At 40.0% G+C, this 16,015-nt stretch overlaps 1 protein-coding gene across 3 annotated transcripts in view; it reads right to left on the bottom strand.

Moving 5' to 3' along the window:
* TMEM245 (transmembrane protein 245) overlaps positions 1–16,015 on the bottom strand; it is a 97,389-nt gene that overhangs the window by 63,876 nt on the left and 17,498 nt on the right. For 2 of the 3 annotated variants that reach the window (XM_075416713.1, XM_075416712.1), the window contains exons 5-7: positions 11,603–11,815; positions 5,248–5,417; positions 316–339 (exon numbers count right to left, since the gene is read on the bottom strand). In XM_075416713.1, coding sequence (XP_075272828.1) covers positions 316–339; positions 5,248–5,417; positions 11,603–11,815 — 407 coding nt within the window. The remainder of the gene's footprint in view (positions 1–315; positions 340–5,247; positions 5,418–11,602; positions 11,816–16,015) is intronic. The other variant, XM_075416715.1, reaches the window with a different exon arrangement.

Below are 16,015 nucleotides of genomic sequence, written 5' to 3'. Positions count from 1 at the left end.
CGACCAGGAGAGATCAACTGTTCTTAAATAAAAGTTTCACTAAGTCAAGCTACTGCTTGAATGGCTAATACAATATTCTGCTGTACAAAACATTTAACTGTGCATTCATTTTAATAGAAGACAAGATATCAGGTAGAATTATATGACCTTCAGTAGCTTATATTAAGAGCTGGAAAAGGGACACTTGGGAGAGAAAACTAAGAAGCAAGGCGTGTTAAGGAGTGTTCATGCTGCCAAAAAAAAATTAAAAAAAAAGACAACTCCCCAAAACCACAGAATCCGTTAGTTGGACTCACAATTTTTCTGTTTATTTACCTTCTGATTAAGCCAGTGCCACAGCTTGTCAGTGGCAGGGGGAGATGGAAGAAAAGAGAAAAAAGACAAGAACACAGTGGAAAATTACTGAAAAATGCAGTAATAGACAAGGGAAGAAAAGCAATGAGAGGCAGGTATAGTCATCCACAGAATGAAAATGAAATTGTTCCAAACACAATGGTAAATTGCAATAGGAAGAAAAGATCGTAATTTCTGATGCAAGAATCCAGATTTTACCATTAACATGCACTTCTTGAAACGAAGGAGGATTTAACTAATAATACCAACTTTAACAGAGCTATCAGCATAACCTGACAATTCCAGTTTAGCTATACTGAGAGCTAACATTTCAGATTTCAGAGCAGGACTTGTAAAAGTACTCTGAGAAGGGTGCTCTACTGAAACACCAAAACTTAACATGAGACACTTGTTTATTGCATTAATGCTCCCACTCAGGCAGTTTCCTAGGTATTTCAAAACACTCCTATTATGTCAACTACTGTTAAACAAATTTTATACAGTTTTTTAGTACCACATTCATATTACAACATTCACATTCAATGGCACAACATCAAATATGTAATTAAATCTGATACACACACAACAGCAAATTGTAGATCAAGTAAATGTATGGGTATCATATAATTTTATTGGTTGTGCAGAAGGCTGCTTTCACTTCTCAACAGACAATCTCTCCTTTTCTACTACAGTTATTTTTCCTTACTAATTCTCACCCATACTGCTGAAGTACACCCATTTTAGGACCTAGTTCATGTATGACTACACTTTTAATTCTAGCCATTAGTAATCAGTTAGCATCATAATCACAACAGTGACAAGCTTGAACATTATTATTCATCTGCATTAAGAGGTTAAGATCAAGTAAGCAAAATTTGTTTCTCCCTGAAAACAAGATCACTGAATGCTCAATAGTGTTTTCACCAGTCACCAGAAATTATATTAGTTCCCAATGAAAACAAAATGTAAGAACATTTCAAATTAAAAAAAATCTCAGAATGTTCATTAAGTTATATCAGAAGCAAGAAGCAGATTTACAAAGAAACATGAACATCAAGAAACATGAAAATAAAGTATGTCACAAAGCACCCAGTTTTACTAACTTTTACTACTCATGGAAAGAATGACAGTAATGGAAAGCAATGACAAAGCTTCAAAAGCCTTAAACTGACACTGTAGAATTGGTTTCCATTTTACCCTTCATCTACACAGTGATTTAACAGTGAAAAAAAAAGGTAAAGTTGTTCACTGATTCAACAACATACTTTTGCCTTTAACTTTACTTCTGCATATTAAAAACCACTATACATTAGGTTAATTTCAGAAAAAAAACCCTTAGATCTCCTGGCTGTATTTCTCCACTTTGCAACTTTAATATAACAAAAGCTAGAGCTCCATCGTTAGCCTGAGATTTTAGCAGAATGTGAAAGAAAGTATTTGGTATTCTTCTATAATTTCAGCCTCCTGAAGTTGAATGATAAATATGTTAACTAGCAAATAACATTATATGTCAAAAATAAACATTAATAAAAAATGATTGTTAAGACCATATTTGGGAGGCTCTACCTTCCTACTATCTCACCAACACTGATGTTTAAGTAGTTGTACAAATGTAATCAATCTACATTTAAAAACAGGCTACAGCTTAATTCTAATCTTCAAGTCATCCAAAATTAATAGGGCTACAGCCATTTTTCCAGTATTTTACTGGAAAACTGTTTATACAAGATCTTACATGTCTATGGAAGCATTTCCTAGAATACCATATGCACTGGTAGAGATTCTGCCTGTTTTCTGTGCTTGCTTTAACTACATGCTAAACTTGGTACCAGAAGAACCAAATCTTGACTTTACCCAAAGTCCAAACAATCTATTATGTATAAAATTCTAGTATGCTATACCTAGTAAAAACATGTAACAACTACATGATTCACTGTAGTCTATCAGAAAGCATGCATGCAAAATACTAGCACATTCTAATTAACAGAAGTCCAGTGCACGCAGTTGAGCAACTGCTTATGCTGCTGAATTCCCTCGCAAACTCTAATCAAAATAAAACTAAAGTCACCATGTTAAAAGACTACAGTCTTCTTTTTAAAAAAAGAAAATTATCAGTGAAGCAAATTATTAGTTCTTGACTGCTGATAAGAACACGTATGACACCACAGCTGTTTAGTTTTAAGACAACTTGATGGAACAGAAACCTCCCCAACTCTTTCCTCCAGAAGTCTCTCACATCTGACCCGCTGCACCTGCTGGCTCCACTGGGCAAATGCACAACCAGGCACTAATGGATACAGTCAGGACATCCCGTTTCCATCGTCCACATTTAAAGCTGGCCTGCACATACAGGCACAGCTTGACCTACTGTTCATAAAGAAAATGAAAAGCAATGCTCTACTTTCTTTCCTCTTGATCAGAACTGCTCTTCAGCTCAAATTTGTCTGCGTTTCCAAGATAACCAGAGGTTGATGAGCAGTGGGAAATAGGAAGAGCTGTTCTTTTCTTAATGCTTTTATTTAAGAAACAGACATAATCTGTAAATCTCAAAGACTTGCATGCATGAGCAGTACCCTCCCATAATTTCTCAGAACCGATTGTTTTCTGAACCATCTACACTAGCCTCCTGAACTTCATTTGGGGAGAAAAAGATGTGCCACTCTAAGATGTCTTCCTCATCCTCACTACCTTTTACTCAAAACGAGAACTATTTCTGAATCGGGCATACCAATTTAGAAAGGCCAAGGATTACCACTAGATAATGGTGTGAAATGGACCTTGTCAATGGCTTGTTATACTTAGCTAAGAGCCCCAATATATCCTGATGCTGAGATTCAGCCTCCAATTAACTCAGTATACAGAAACCAAAAACAAAACAAAGAAACAAAGAAAATCACTGAGCAGCTTTAGCTCTCACAAAAAGGAAGTACAAATAAAATATTAAAAAAAAAATCTAATCACAAAGGAAACGATCCTTCGATCTTGGCTTCTCACATACACATATAAAAGGTAAGCTGTAACAATTTAGCCCATGAATTTCTACTTCGTGTTTGCATATTCTCACTTCCTCTTCAACAGTGCCTACCGAAGCCAAAACGTTTGGTAATCCAACTTAAATACAGCTCATCCACCCTTTCTGGAAAAAAAAACAACTTGCAAGGATGTCATTTTCACTCCTTTCCTTTTCCTCTCCCCACAAAAACCACAATTGCCAATATCTTATGGCATTGCTTCCCAAATTCTCAGAGATAAGAAGCCTCCATGATCCTCCAATGCACAGAATAAGCTTATCCAGTAGAACTTAAAAAGATATGAAAGTATGGGTGTGATAAGTGTTATAAGATGACACATAATTCCAGTCACCCATGAAAAAGCCAGGTAAACTGTAATTAGAATAGGCACAAACGAGAACCACAGAATCAAGCAGAGTTTCAAGTGTCTGTCTTTCTTATGAAGGCTAGAAGAGCTTGAATTGCTTTAATACATACAGCACAGAGTCAGAAGGAATATGACTGTCATCTAAAAAATGGGGGGAGAGGGGAGACGTTGTGCCAACACTTCTTTTGCTTAGACAAGAACAACATGAATATAAACTGACCTTAGATACATTTAAGCTGAAGAGTGAGAAGTTCTGCTGCACATTATGACAAAAGCCCTACCTTCTTTAAAGAGAAAAGATTTAAGTGGAATTAGGAAGAATACTATATCACGCAGCTATGCAATACAAGGATACTAAACTTGACAACTCATGAAATACAATACATACGATACTGTGTCTAGAGAGTCTGCTTACATACAAAACAAAAGCTTTTAATTAAAAGCTTTGTGTAATGTAAGCTTTTATCCTAACGTGAACTCTTTGGAAACCCCCTTTATCTTTCTCATAGCTGTGTTCTGAAAGGCTTTTCCTTTTCCGAATTCTTCCTCAATGAATTCTGTGAAACTGTTACTTATCTCCTGCAGCCATTTTAATGCTTTTGTTGACCTTCTGACAGTCGTCTACCCATCAGATCTGGCTTAAGCTCTTCCTTTTCCCGTAGGAATTCAGAGCTATAAACTGCAGACAGATCTGCCAAGGTACAGACGCTGTGACAAATGTACTTACAGGGTTCAGTTACAGAAACTCTGAAGTAATGGCTTTTTCTAAAGCAGAGAATACTTTAACAACACAGTTACAGAAAGCACATTCTTACACACTGGCACAGCTATTACAAACAAAATCATCTATCAAGTTAAGTCAAAACTTACAACTCCAAATGGAGGAGCCTTCACAAATTTATGGAGCTTTCCAACTCTCCAATTTGCAACGCAAACGTGGGGGAGAAGGGAGGGGAACAAAGAAGCCTTATTCTACGGCACTTCCCAAACACCATATCCCACGTACTACTTCCTTTACAGAGGGAAGCCTCCCTTCTGTACCACCGTGCCACTGTGTTCAACAACTATACTTCCACACAGTATAAACAAATGTGTTCTAACTAGCTCAGGCCCTACTTACAGAATAAAATAGGTTATGTTTTAAATTAAGTTTTCACAACAGAAGTATGTACACCACATCCTTCAGATTAAAGGTCATTAAGTTTAACTTCAAAATCTTTGTAACCAAGTAAGGTGACTGAACCATGAGAAGCCTGCCTTACTCAGATAAGGCATCCTCTAAAGCTAACCCAACATTTAAAAAGTCACTTGTGTCGAGCTTTGCATGTAATCATTTAACAAAGTTTAAACGCGTACTTAAGTGTGAATAGTGACAGAAGAGACACGGTTTAAAATACACCATAAAACAGATACAGTTTTACAAGAGAGACATGTCCATTAGTGACAGACATTTATTTTAGAATTAAAGCGTCTTGGCATACAGTGAACAGAGAATAAAACAAACTACCAGGCTGCTAAGGAAATAAGTAGAAATACCTTACTGTCAAGCTTTAGCATGACTCTTCCGAGCCCTCTGATGGGTCGTGGAGCAAGAGCTTCCTGACGTTCCTTTACAAAATTTTCAACAAGTTGCCACCAACTTTTGCAATGGTTTGCCATGAAGTTCAAAACTCCAAAATGAACTACGAGTTTTTTAAGGGCCCAAACTGTAACCACAAGAAGGAAATCAAGTATTAGACATTTCAGAGGAGCACCACAAGACTATGCATCTATACCATTCTGAAAGACCTACGAAGAAGTAAAAAGTTTCTTGAGTTTTATTTCCCCTTAGAAACACTTTCAAAATTTTCAAGTGGTTTTAGTACTGATCTCCTCATTCGCTTTACAGCCGTACTTATCCACATGGAATTTAGATAGCAGCAGAAGAAAGGTGCCTGCGCACTGCCTGATTATGCAGACAACAGACTTCAGCAAGGCCTGGGATAAGCAGGTGCCATTCCAGTTTCAGTGCAGTGGATTTATCACATCTTCACACACACAATGTCAGAGCACTACACATAAAATGCCACATTCAGAACTTAATGGCATGCAACACATAAAAAAAATTCTCAGCCTCATTTCTTAAGTTTTAGGCCTTCTACACTGTTAAAGTTGTATCTTTCCTTTAAAAGCTGACAGCAGCAGATCATGCGTAATTTCACGGTAAAGAAGTGTTCATTTAAACCTTCAACTTAAATACAACTACTGACTAATTTTGCTTTTAAACATCAAAAATATTGAGATCAGCTTTTTATCTTGGCTTGAAGATCATTGCACAAAGCTTCAGAAAAATCCACACTGCTCTTCAAAACCAGGTAATGGAAGATGTTTACAACTTTTTTTCCCCCAAAACAAAACATTTTGCTACCACAAATAGCTTTTCTCCAACTCCCCTAACATACACCCACTGTAAAATAAAGGGCGTCTTAACAACACCAGAAATGTGTAGCATTACAGTTACAGAAATAAAAGCTCATGTCCATTTACTGGCCATGAAATAAAGCCCAGAGACTTCTCCATAAGGCTTACATTTCCAGTCCTGCGATGGCACTGCTCTCCCTCACTTACTGAGTATATGTGCAAAACTTGTGAATCGCCACAATCAGGAACGGAAAACCAAAAAAGCACGATACATACGAAACTTTCCTTTGAAGCTAACAGACCTTTAACAGTCATGAAATATTTGCCATATTCTTTTTTTTATTCAACAAAATATTACACCACTTAAATCACCTATCTTCTCATCACTGAAAAGAAGAAAAGCAAGTAATCTTTCAAAGCCCCTCACAAATTTAGCATCAGAACTGAGGAGTTAATTAATTCATATGATAAACAAAGATTTGTATTACAACGGATTTTACTTGAGTACTGATGCAAACACACCACTCACAAAAACATCATTACAAAATACATCAACTTAAAGGATCAAAATTATTATATGTAGCAGTAATAGATAGGGAGGTCTCACAACCCAGTCCTGCCATGAACTACTGATACACAAACCTCTAAACAAAACCATACTGCATCCCCAAATACTGAAAACTATGGTGCTAAAGGAAAACAAAGTGAAACTATGAGTAACAGCATCGCATAATTCTCCTCATTTCTCCCTAATTTTTTTTAAACCAGAATTTACTAACAGTGAAGGTCACAGGTAGATCAAAACCTAGTCAGTATTACAAATTCTACTGACGCAGGAGAATAACTTTCTGTGAAAACACCAGCAGCATTTCTCCAATCATACCGTATTTACAGCAACATCTGATACTGAATTCCACATCATTACATTCAAGTGTACTTATAATAAAGCTTTTTTTTAATTACGAAACACTATTCTCCAAACTAGATTCATTACTTACTGCCATACATCAACACCACAATAATCCCCTTGTCCTCAAAAATTCGCATCATGCTGCTACCTGCATATGTGTAAAATGACATACACAGATGAAAAGGTTAACTTCTAACCTCCACAGGGCATTTCTCAAAGTTCCACAAGAGCCGATTATCTGCAAGCCACTTGGGTAATAGTTTACTTTCTTGTTCATGGGAAAGCTCATTCAACAATTTTGTGACTTTTTGTTTACTTACCCTCTGGCACCACCATGTGGCAAACATGGCATTTGTGCTCACGAAGAAGCAGAATGATCTAATAATCTTTCTACTAAAGATCATGTGGCAAACATACAAAAAAGGAGAAAATACACTGTAGTGCCAGCACCTTAACAGCCTTGCAGGTTGAAGTTTTGCACGATGAAATCCAACTCATGGTCAATACACAAACTGCTGCTCAGCAAAACCGGGCAAGCTTGCACTTTACAAGGTAGACAACATACCTGAAATGGCATTCTAACCTTCTGCTATTATTTAAAAGTAAGCATCTAAATAGTATCTTCTATAGTAACTTGAGGGTACACTCACTGCAAAGCTGATGCCAGGAGGTGCTGCAGTCAATCACACAACTGCAATCATATTAGGTTAAAAAGAGACAGGAGAGAAAAAGCTAAAGGAGGGCTGTTATTAGAAAGATATAAACAAAAGAGACAGGCTGCACAGTAAGAAATTCCAAGCATCTCCAGGAAGTAGAAAATGATCTGAACACTATTTTTAAAACCAAAAAAAGAATGCAACAGAACAAGCAAGAAAGATCTTAAAAAGAGACAATAACGGGATTCTCAGGCTCACAACACTGAACAACATGCTACAAGTGTTCCACAATTTCGTTTATTGCATAGTTTTTGAAATAAAAAGTCATTTTTTCATCTTTTCATTTTATGGTATAATTACAGTATGAATTTTTCCACTCTCTGCATCAAGCAATTTTAAAAGAGTATCTCAGTCTACTGAAGTACAAAAGCATTCAGGGAAAAATGTTAAAGGCACCAATATAATTTTAATAATCTAAATGCTCCTTCATCTAAGTCCTGTCTACCAATATAAGGAACTCTAGTGAAATTAACATCTTTCTATCTAAGGTTTTAGGGGTGGGAGTTTTATTTTTGGGGGGTTGGGGTTTTGTTGTTTTTTTTTTTTTTACATACTAGAAGCATTCTCCTTAAAGTCTCAGAAGTGCTTAAAGTTATTACCCTCCTTAAACCTGAGAAGTCGCAAGGAAACTTGCTTTGTAAGTCTTCCTATTTTCCACTGCTAAATATTTTTAATATCCCCTCTAACAATCCAGGTTATTATCATTCACGCTCTGACACTTACTGTGATCCACTGTTCTAAATTTGGCTCTGTTCATCATTATACTGCCTTTTCATAATATTTTTGTAGTGAGCTAGTCATATTCAGTTCTATGCCAAGAAAAAGCACTTAATGGTCTAGCGTCACTGCTAAAGCAACAGGTCACAAATCTTCTCAAAATTAATTTCTATTTTGGCATGCGTTTACTGTTAAGGTAGCTAATTTACACCTAGTAACTGGCAGCAGGAGTATTCATCCATTTCAATTACAGATACGCACTTTAATTCAGATTTGTGGGGCTGAAGTTTAAAACTACTCATTGTTGTCTGGCTAACAGCAAAACTATTGCACCCATTTTTCCTCCCCTCCAGGCATGTATTTCTAAATACCCCTTCACTTCGCAGTAAATTAAGCCATGTAAGCCCTGCTTCTAGTAAGTCTTAAAATTTATATTCTAATCCTTTTATCATTTTTATGATGCATTTCTGAGCTACATCCAACCTGCCGTCGCCATTTCCCATGATGTCCAGACACCAAAACTGGGCAGCTTCCTCTGTAGCAGCTACACCGGAATGAAATAAAGATCAAACTTCCCTCTCCTCTAACTCTATATTCAGCAATTTATGTGCCTAACCATCGCGTTACCCTGAGCTGCTGCTACAGTGCCACAGGCAGATGTGCAGCTGTTCCTTTCACCACGCCTTTCGGAGCTCAGAGCCCTTCCAACCCGTGAGCACGGCCCCCCAGTTGTGATTTCCACATTTCCACAACTAGATGGTTTACAATGGCTTTGTGTATTGGGGGTTTTGGTAGCAGGGTGACCTTCATGGGGAGAGACCAGTTCCAGATGGCTCCACAACAGACCCACCACAGGCCAAAGCTGAGCCCATCAGGCACAGACACGGTGCCTCCATGAAAATGTATTTAAGAAAGGACAGAAAACACTACAGAGGAAGAAGAGGAGGGAAAACAGAGAGAGCAAGTGAACAGAGAGGAAGAGGGAACAGAGGGAAGCACAAATACAGGCTGGCTGGAAAACAGATTGAGAGCAGCCCTGAGGAGAAGGACTTGGGGGTGCTGGTTGACAAGAAGCTCAACATGACTCCGCAACGTGTGCTCAAAGCCCAGAAAACCAACCATACCCAGGGCTGCACCAAAAGCAGCGTGATCAGCAGGTCGAGGGAGCGGATTCTGCCCCTCTACTCTGCTCTGGTGAGACCCCATCTGGAGTCCTGCATCCTCTGGAGCCCTCAGCACAGGGAAAGACATGGAGCTGTTGGAGCGGGTCCAGAGGAGGGCCACAAAAATGACGAAGTGTTCAAGGCCACGCTGGATGGGGCTTTGAGCAACCTGGTCCAGTGGAAAGTATCCCTGCCTGTGGCAGGGGACTTGGAGTTTGATGATCTTGAAGCTCCCTTCAACCCAAACCATTCTATGATTATCTGATTCTATGAATAAAAAGGCCAGGGGAGTAGAAGTGCTGCATGGTGGAGCAGACACACAACCCAGAGGGATTGTGGCCTATGGAGGATCCATGTCGGAGCAAGTACACCTCTCGAAGGGACTGTGGCCTACGGATGAGGAGATGCCTGAGCTGGCACCTCCCCAAGGGACTGCCGCTCATGGATGAGCCCCCACTGGAAGACAGGAAAAGAGCGAGGGGCTCTGTGCGTACTTGGCCACTAGCTGGAGCCAACACATCACACCTGGTAAAAGGAAAAACAGCTACATTTAAGTGTTAGATACATTAAAAAATGCTGAAAATTGGCATTTTAACTGAAATGTATAGAAAATCCGAGCAAATTAGGAATGTCATTTTGTTTAAAAGTAGGGGGATGGGAAGAGCCATGAGCCAGCAGTGTGCCCAGGTGTCCAAGAAGGCCAACGGCATCCTGGCTTGTGTCAGGAATAGTGTGGCCAGAAGGAGCATGGAGGTGCTCGTGCCCCTGTACTTGGCTGGTGAGGCCGCACCTTGAGTACTGTGTTCAGTTTTGGGCCCCTCACTGCAAAAAGGACATTGAGGTGCTGGAGCAGGTCCAGAGAAGGGCAACAACGCTGGTGAGGGGTCTAGAGAATAAGCCTTATGAGGAGCAGCTGAGGGAACTGGGGCTGTTTAGTCTGCAGAAGAGGAAGCTGAGGGGGGACCTTATTGCTCTCTACAGCTACCTGAAAGGAGCTTGTAGTGAGGTGGGTGTTGGTCTCTTCTCCTCAGTAACTAGTGATAGGATGAGAGGCCATGGCCTCAAGTTGCGTCAGGGGAGGTTTAGATTGGATATTGGGAAAAATATCTTTACTGAGTGGTCAGACATTGGAACAGACTGCCCAGGGCAGTGGTGGAGTCACCATTCCTGGAGGTATTCAAAAAACCTCTAAGACAGGGCACGTCGGGACATGGTTTAGCCAGCGTGGTGGTGTTAGGTTGACGGTTGGACTTGATGATCTTAGAGGTCTTTTCCAACCTACGATTCTATGAAATGCCTTCAGATTTGTAGTAGCTCATGCGTACTTCCAGAGTTCCCATATTGCCTATTGAGCCCCCCAAAAGAATATTGGAAAAAGTGGCAATCGTTCAGTTTTAAAATAACCTCTTTAGATAGCTGTCATAACTATTCCATTCTTGCTTGACATTGTAAGAGAACAGATGCATGTAGGTGTGAAGCAACAAAGCTAATTAACCCTGGAGCTAGAATTAGAATTAAATTTATCTTGCTACTTGACCACAGAGCCTAGCTACCCATTTTTAATGGAAATTAAAAGTTAGCACAAGCTGTACTTCAGTACTGAGTAACAGCTGAAATATTCTTTATCTATAGGCGCAAAAACATGAAAGACAAGACATCAAGAGGAAGAAAAACAAAGCCAAATGAAAAGATTATTACAATGAAAGGTATGACACTAAATTTTTCCAGGTAACTACAACAGTCAACTGCTAAAGCAATTTTACAGACTTGTAACAGACAGTGCACGTCAATCTTCTTATTTGAAGCCACAATTCATAAAGAATATAATAACGTTTAACAACATTATTATGTTCTTGGTGTTAACAAAATAAAATCTTGAAAAAAAGTTTTAAATTAGAACTCATACAAGCCTACAAGCCCTTCCTATTTTACTTAACACAAAGCCGAAGGCTATCCAAAGTCACATAACACAATTGGATTATTACCTGCAAAAGGCACTGGCAACAGCTGCACAATCCAGAAATTTAGCCAGATCTGGACAATGACAAAGGCCCAGACAAGCGTAACAAAGTAAATATCACTAGTTTTCTTTTTTCTAAGAAAAGATGCAATCTCAGGTCTTTGTCTGCTCCCAGAAGAGGATGAAGAGGAGGAGAAAGACGATGAAGCATGTGGAGGCTGATCACCTTCTGTTGCTCCTAAAACAAACAAATACAAACAAAGAAGTGGAAATGATCACATTAATGTTGACCACAGACCAGAATATGCTCCCCAGGCATATTAAACTCCACACCCACCCGCCCCCATTTGGGGTGTTCGGTTTTTTTGGTTTTGTTTTGGTTTTTTGTTTTTTTGGTTTTTTTTGTAATTTCTCTAAAAGATAGAGACAGCCTTAGCACTGATCTGAATTTGGAAAAGCTAGAACAGGGCTATGTAACCTCTCCCACATCATGCAATACTATGCCAAGCAATGCTGGGAGAAGGGGAGAAGAAAAGATGCTACAGCCTCTAAGAGGCCTCCTGTCACTGCAGGTAAATTACAAGCCAAATGTATTTTACCAAAGAACTGTAATAACCTGAAAAACACAAAATGTAGTTCTCTTTAAAAGAAATCTAAAGTCTTAAAAGATATCTTTGATTTCTCCTTACTTCAAGTACTCAAAAAGAAATCTTAGATCTGCTCAAAGTTCATTTAAACAAAACAGAAAAATACAGTGTACACTGAAGAGGAATCCTGTATCTCACAATTTCTTACAACGTGTTTTCTTTTCCTAAACATTCATATTACAAAACATACCACTCACACTGTAATCCTAAATTACTTGTTTGTGTAACATATTTTAGTAACAACAGCAAGCACAAATTAGTGGGTAACAAATGCTGTCATTCTCTCATAAGTTAGTAAACATTAAGTTCAGTTAAAAAATGCAAACCAATGTGTTAAAGCCACTCATAAATAAACAGTAAACAGTCACTTCAGGCAAAAATATTATGTCCAAGTTAAAGTTCTTGTACAGAGAACACATTTATTTAACTTTTTACTTAGTACATCTGCCTAGTATCAGACTAGTACATGTGACACCAAACCCATCTTCAGCCGCTGTATGTAGAATCTCTTCCTGAGAAGGCCAGTATTAGCTCTTACTGAGGCGTCACGCTGGTGGCGAAACGCACACACTCCCCACACACCACTGCTTGAGAAAAATCTGCAGCCAAGGTGGAAGAACGCACACACAAGATAACCTGAAAAGTTAACTCTAATGGTGAAGAATAAAAGGCAATTTGTTACACTGGTACATACTGCAAGAAGGAGGACCCAGGGAACTACAGGCCGGTCAGCCTCACCTCCATCCCAGGAAAGGTGATGGAGCAGCTTATCCTGGAGGTCATCATCAAGCAAGTGGAAGAAAAGAAGGTTATCAGGAGTAGTCAGCATGGATTCACCAAGGGGAAATCATGCCTGACCAATCTGATAGCTTTCTACAATGGCATGACTGGCTGGGTAGATGAAGGGAAAGCCGTAGATGTTGTCTAACTAGACTTCAGCAAGGCTTTCGACACAGTCTCCCATAATATCCTCCTAGGAAAGCTGAGGAAGCATGGGCTGGATGAGTGGTCGGTGGGGTGGATTAAGAACTGGCTGAATGGCAGAACTCAGAGGGTTGTCATCAGCGGCGCCGAGTCTAGTTGGAGGCTGGTAACTAGTGGTGTCCCCCAGGGGTCAGTATTGGGCCCAGCCTTGTTCAACTTCTTCATCAACGACCTGGATGAAGAGTTAGAGTGTACCCTCAGCAAGTTTGCTGATGACACCAAACTGGGAGGTCTGGTGGATACACCGGAAGGCTGTGCTGCCATTCAGCGTGACCTGGACAGGCTGGAGAGTTGGGCAGAGAGGAACCTGATGAGGTTCAACAAGGGCAAATGCAGGGTACTGCACCTGGGGAGGAACAACCCCATGCATCAGTACAGGCTTGGGGTGGACCTGCTGGAGAGCAGCTCTGCGGAGAGGGACCTGGGTGTCCTGGTGGACGACAGGTTAATCATGAGCCAGCAGTGTGCCCTGGCTGCCAAGAAGGCCAATGGCATTCTGGGATGCATCAAGAGGAGTGTGGCCAGCAGGTCGAGGGAGGTTCTCCTTCCCCTCTACACTGCCCTAGTGAGGCCTCATCTGGAGTACTGTGTCCAGTTCTGGGCTCCCCACTTCAAGAAAGATGAAGAGCTACTAGAGAGAGTCCAGCGGAGAGCTACAAGGATGGTGAGAGGACTGGAGCATCTCCCCTACGAGGAGAGGCTGAGGGAACTGGGCTTGTTCAGCCTGGAGAAGAGAAGGCTGCGAGGGGACCTAATAAATGCTTACAAATGCCTGAAGGGTGGGTGTCAGGAGGATGGGGCCAAGCTCTTTTCAGTGGTGCCCAGTGACAGGACAAGGGGCAATGGGCACAAACTGAAGCACAGGAAGTTCTGTCTGAATATGAGGAAGAACTTCTTCCCTCTGAGGGTGACGGAGCACTGGAACAGGCTGCCCAGGGAGGTTGTGGAGTCTCCTTCTCTGGAGATATTCAAGACCTGCCTGGACAAGGTCCTGTGCAGCCTGCTGTAGGTGACTCTGCTTCGGCTGGAGGGTTGGACTAGATGACCCACAGAGGTCCCTTCCAACCCCTACCATTCTGTGATTCTGTAAGCCATGAAAACAGCTCTTTCACCGGACCAATCACTTTCCTCCCATGCAGAAAAACTGCTATAAGAACTGTAGTACATGCATGTAAGTCAAACAAACCATGTTCCACCCATGTGGTTTTAGCTGCGGTGTGTCACTAAAGCCACTCCTAGCCTAAAGCACAACAGCTGGAATGTACAAAAAGACAAGACAGATTTGTCATACGTCTACAGTAGTGGTGACAAATTCCGCAACCTCACACACCAAATGAACACGCTTCTTTTGTTGTAGAAATCTGCACTGGTGTTCTACCAGTATGGGGAAGTATTTTTAGAGCTTATGAACACCTCTCCACCTCCCTAATACAATAATGCATCTACTGATTCACCCAACTGATAGATACAGAAACATCAGCTGGTTGCTGGTTAACATATTTGGTGGAACTTCAGAATATTCCTGAAGGAATTACAGCATGCAACCTGAAAGCAGGAACTCCGCAAGCAGCGAAACACGGCAGAAGCTTCAGGTAGAGTGCTTCTTGACAAACCAGTTCGTATCTCAAAGGGATGAAGGCCAGCTCTATCATATGCAAACTACACTTCAGAGAAGATGACACAAGTTAATTTTTCATAAGGGGAGAGAAAGCTACCTGTAAACAGCAGCTGTCCTAAAAAGACAGACACAGTATTTTTGTCATCAGAAATGAAGAGTCTAGCATTCCCCTGCACCTCTCAGCCCATTTCTAACAAAGCAGCAGAGTACCCATAGAAACAAATGGACCCACTTACGATGCACTAAAAGGAAAGCAAATTTCAAAGCAGTATATCCATAATTGAGAATTCTCCCCTACCAATCAACTTACTCAACACTTCTCTTTTTACTTATTTGATTCAAAATTAATACAGCAGACATAACAAGTAACATTACAGCAGGCAGAAACTCAAATATTTACCAAAGAAAAGGAAATGTAAAAGCAAAAACAGAAAAAACTATGGAGCAGGGTATCAGAATAAAATCTTCAGAGTTAGATGAAACAGTGATTTTATTATTATTAATGAAAAAATCTTTCAGAACACCAGGATGAACATACCCCTTCATTAATAATCACATCTTTCTGTAAATTCACGAGAAAAAGAATGCTTTTTTTCTTTTATGAAAACAAAGAAGAGGGGCAGAAGGAAGGGTCAGAGGCATGACTACTTTTAAGCATTTCAGTATCTATCATACACAAAGCCAAAAAGAATATGGAATCTTGCCTGCAAGGCAGATAACAAAATACTGCAGTGGTATCTGCTTCTTAAATTGTGAACTTCTCATTTGCTGTAGACTCTGCAAATTCTTAGGACACCAGGAAGAACAACAAGTTAGGCCACCTTCACCGGTATAATTGAACTCCTCGCCCTCAACACTAAATACTAGCATTCAACAAGAAAATAAGGAGAAACGTGAGTGTACAGAAAAACCTACAAAATCAATACAGCTTATTCCCCTCCTGTTTTTTGATGAACAAATTTAAGCATAAGCAGAACAGTAAAAACATAGAGCATTCATTGTTCTATAATTCAATACTGTGTAAGCATTATTATTGCTACTGACAATCAACCTTGACAACCACTGACATATTGAGAATAAATAAGATATAAGGAAGATCACCTCCTGAAGTCTGCTATCCACCTGGTGGAAGATGTGAAAACTTTCAAAAATCTCAAACTTCTCATAAAACAGATGTGTGTTACAAGTT

This window comes from Opisthocomus hoazin, chromosome 3 (genome assembly GCF_030867145.1).
Source record: "Opisthocomus hoazin isolate bOpiHoa1 chromosome 3, bOpiHoa1.hap1, whole genome shotgun sequence".
NCBI lineage: Eukaryota > Metazoa > Chordata > Aves > Opisthocomiformes > Opisthocomidae > Opisthocomus > Opisthocomus hoazin.
Note: the sequence above shows the minus strand (reverse complement) of the source record. Positions and strands in the feature narration are given on the sequence as shown.